General features: G+C 39.4%; 1 protein-coding gene across 1 annotated transcript; it reads right to left on the bottom strand.

Annotated features, from left to right (window-relative positions):
- Positions 1-837: 837 nt before the first annotated feature.
- On the bottom strand, positions 838-2,799 carry LOC137708654 (myb-related protein 306-like). The gene is made up of 3 exons (XM_068447774.1): positions 2,317-2,799; positions 1,960-2,089; positions 838-1,790 (listed from the first exon to the last, which is right to left on the bottom strand). Exons 1-3 carry the CDS (start codon positions 2,447-2,449, stop codon positions 1,016-1,018), a joined length of 1,038 nt encoding a protein of 345 aa, XP_068303875.1. The 5' UTR covers positions 2,450-2,799; the 3' UTR covers positions 838-1,015.
- Positions 2,800-3,107: the final 308 nt, after the last annotated feature.

Here is a 3,107-nt window from a genome sequence, read left to right on the forward strand (position 1 = left end):
CCATGACGGTGTTGGCCGTGGGGGCGTTCACCACCAAAATAAGAAACCCCAATAACACCATTCATCCATTACCTTGCCGCACTCAAATCTCACCCCAAAATAAGAAACCAAACGTGTACCTCCAGGAACGACTCCTAAACAACCCAGATCATCCACACACCCATCCATGCCACCCCAACGACTTTCACTTTTGGAATTTCACCGCAGAATATGACCGTCTGCACTCCTACTCGATGTAGTAGACCAGGATCGAGACTGCTTTCGTCGACAAGTCCGCTCGTCGCTGGACCAGGACTTGCCTAGCTATGTGACGATGGCTATGGGGATAAAGGGGCTGGGAAAAAAACGCTTGAGATGAAAGGGTGGGGATGGTGAACAGGCCAGAGCATAATATTTTTATTATCATTTTATAATAAAAAATAATAATATTTTAATAAAATTGACTAGGCTATTTTTTGTTAGGGGTGGAGGTGTATTTGGCCTATTATTGTTCATTGGCGTCTATCACTGTTCATTGAGGGTGCTGGTGCATTTTTTTAAGGGTGGACTTGCTCTTAGGTGAAGCAAATGCAAATATTTGCTAGAAAACAATGGATCTATATTTTGATTGAATTTATACAAGTACTTTAAAGCTTGAAGAAACAAGAACAAGAGCTAGCTAACATGAAAGAACTCTTTATAACACAAAAATAACAAGAAAATAATATATATATATATATATATATATATATATATATATATATATGTAGTGATCATGAAAAGAAGCTAGGCGACAAAATGGTGGATGATAATTCAATTCATCACAACATTCCAAGATCTTATAGAACAAAATCTTAAGCATAAAATGGGAAATAATTATTATCTTCCAACTTCTAAGACATTTGACAATCGACATAATTATAAAGTAATATTTTTACACTTCCTTTTCTAACAATTTCCCTTTGCTAATCAAGGCACTGGAAAAGACTAACAATTAATTAAGATATTCCAATCTGCCCAAAAAACAAGCAAATCCTCAGAAAATGTTAGCATTTCCATGATCTGGTATCACCATATCACTAAAGAAGTGGTATTTCCCTAGAGCAGCAGCAGCAGCAGCAGCAGCACCTTCATCAAACAGCCACTTCTCAAGAAACGACAGCGGCAACTGGTCGCTGGTAAGATCCGGCTTGCTTTCGCCCTGGAATAGACTGGCCTCCGGCGACGTGGATGGAGACAAATCGGAATTCGAGGACTCAAAACCGAACAGAGACTCAAATGTATCAGATAACTCAACATTGCCACTATTAGCAGTATTTGCCACAGATGTGGTTCCCTCACTAGATGAATAATGCTGATAATCTGTCTGATTATTAGCCAAGTTGGTTAACCTAGCTGATTTCTTTGGTGGGTTTTTCATCCAACCTTTCAACAATCTTGAAATGTTCTCAGTGCTTGAAGCATAAGTAGAATTGCTTGATTGATCTAGGGTTGGTTTTTTCAGGTTCGAAATCGAAAACCCATCTGCGGGATTCAAATCAGAACTCAAAGCCAGTGGCTTTTCTGGGGAAAGGGCATCTCTGAGAGCTTGCCTGGCCATGTGGATGTCTGTTTGAAGCCTCCTCTCCCATTGTCCTCTGGATATTGCCTGTGAGGAAGAATTACTGTTTCCTTGATCTTTAGAGTGAAGGCCTTCAGTGCCTCCTCCTGCAGCTTGGAGCTTGATCAGCTTCTTCCTCAAGTGTGTGTTCCAATAGTTTTTAATGTCATTGTCAGTTCTCTGAGGAAGGTATGAAGCTATTGCAGCCCATCTGCAATCACACATTCAATACTACCCAAATTAATTGAAGATATATTGGATCTTTTTCAGATTTAAAAAACAAAAAAAAAAAAAAGATTGGATCTTTTGTACTATTAGATGTAATGTAAATAGAAATTCTAAAAATTAAACAATATGGTGCGTTTTATTGATAAAATTACCTATTGCCCAAAAGAGCTTGAAGGTGGATGATCATCTTCTCCTCATGGTCAGTAAAGTTACCACGCTTGATCCCTGGCCTGAGGTAATTAGTCCATCTAAGCCTGCAACTTTTACTGCATCTATGCAGCCCTGGATTTACCAAAATAGAACAACGATACGTATTAGTTTTGATTCCCAAAGAAAAAGAAAACCAAAATGTGACAATTTAAAGGTAAAATATCACAAATTTTAAGATCTTCCACTAATCTCGAAGTTAAACAAAACCAATGTTGTCATTCCAAGCAAAAACCAACATTTTACTCTCAAAAAATGGAAAGAAAAACAAAAACGGAAATTAGAAAAGAAAGAAAATCTACCTGTGTTGGTAGGAACAGCCCTCCAATTTCCAGGACCATGTTCTTGAATGTAAGAGACTAAACTGATGTCTTCTTCAGGAGTCCAAGGTCCTTTCTTGACCCCTTCTTTGTCACAGCAAGGAGGCCTCCCCATAATATTTTCCCTTTCTTTTCTCTTTTCTTTAATCAAATCACCACCACAAAAGTCTCCTAAGTGTCTTGCTATCTTGTCACTCACCCACTTGGAACTATGTTTTTTTTTTTTGGAAAATGCTTTCTTTCTTGGAAAATGCTTAAGACAAGAGACTCAATACTAAAGAATGGAGGTTTTGGTCTGCATAAATAGACAAATGAAGCCGAGAGAGAGAGAGAGGAGAGAGAAATAGGGAGATAGGGGAAGACGCTGACCCAAAAGATATCAACAACAGAAGGGCAAGGGTAGCAAAAGAGTCAAAAGGTGACAGCAAGGGCATTTATTCAATGGCAGCAAGGCAAAGCTAAAGTCAGATGTAGTGGCACCTCAATCTCACTTCCTGCCAGCCCCCCCACAACCCTTTTTCTCCTCTCTCCTCCTCGTCCTTCTACTGCCTCGCAAAACCGCGTGGCATTCAATGTGGCTCAACTGGGGAAAACCCCGTCCTTTAATGTGCTCTTAAACCCAACATGTCATCACTCATGAATTATGTGCTTCGCTTTCAGCAGACTCGGCACTGCTCCTAGTGAAAAGTAAACAGTCTAAAACCCTACAAGCCCCCCTAGTAATTACTTGGAACCAAATTCTTTAACGCTCACTTATCAAAATTTTGCCTCTA

The sequence above is a fragment of the Pyrus communis genome, chromosome 11 (genome assembly GCF_963583255.1).
Source record: "Pyrus communis chromosome 11, drPyrComm1.1, whole genome shotgun sequence".
NCBI lineage: Eukaryota > Viridiplantae > Streptophyta > Magnoliopsida > Rosales > Rosaceae > Pyrus > Pyrus communis.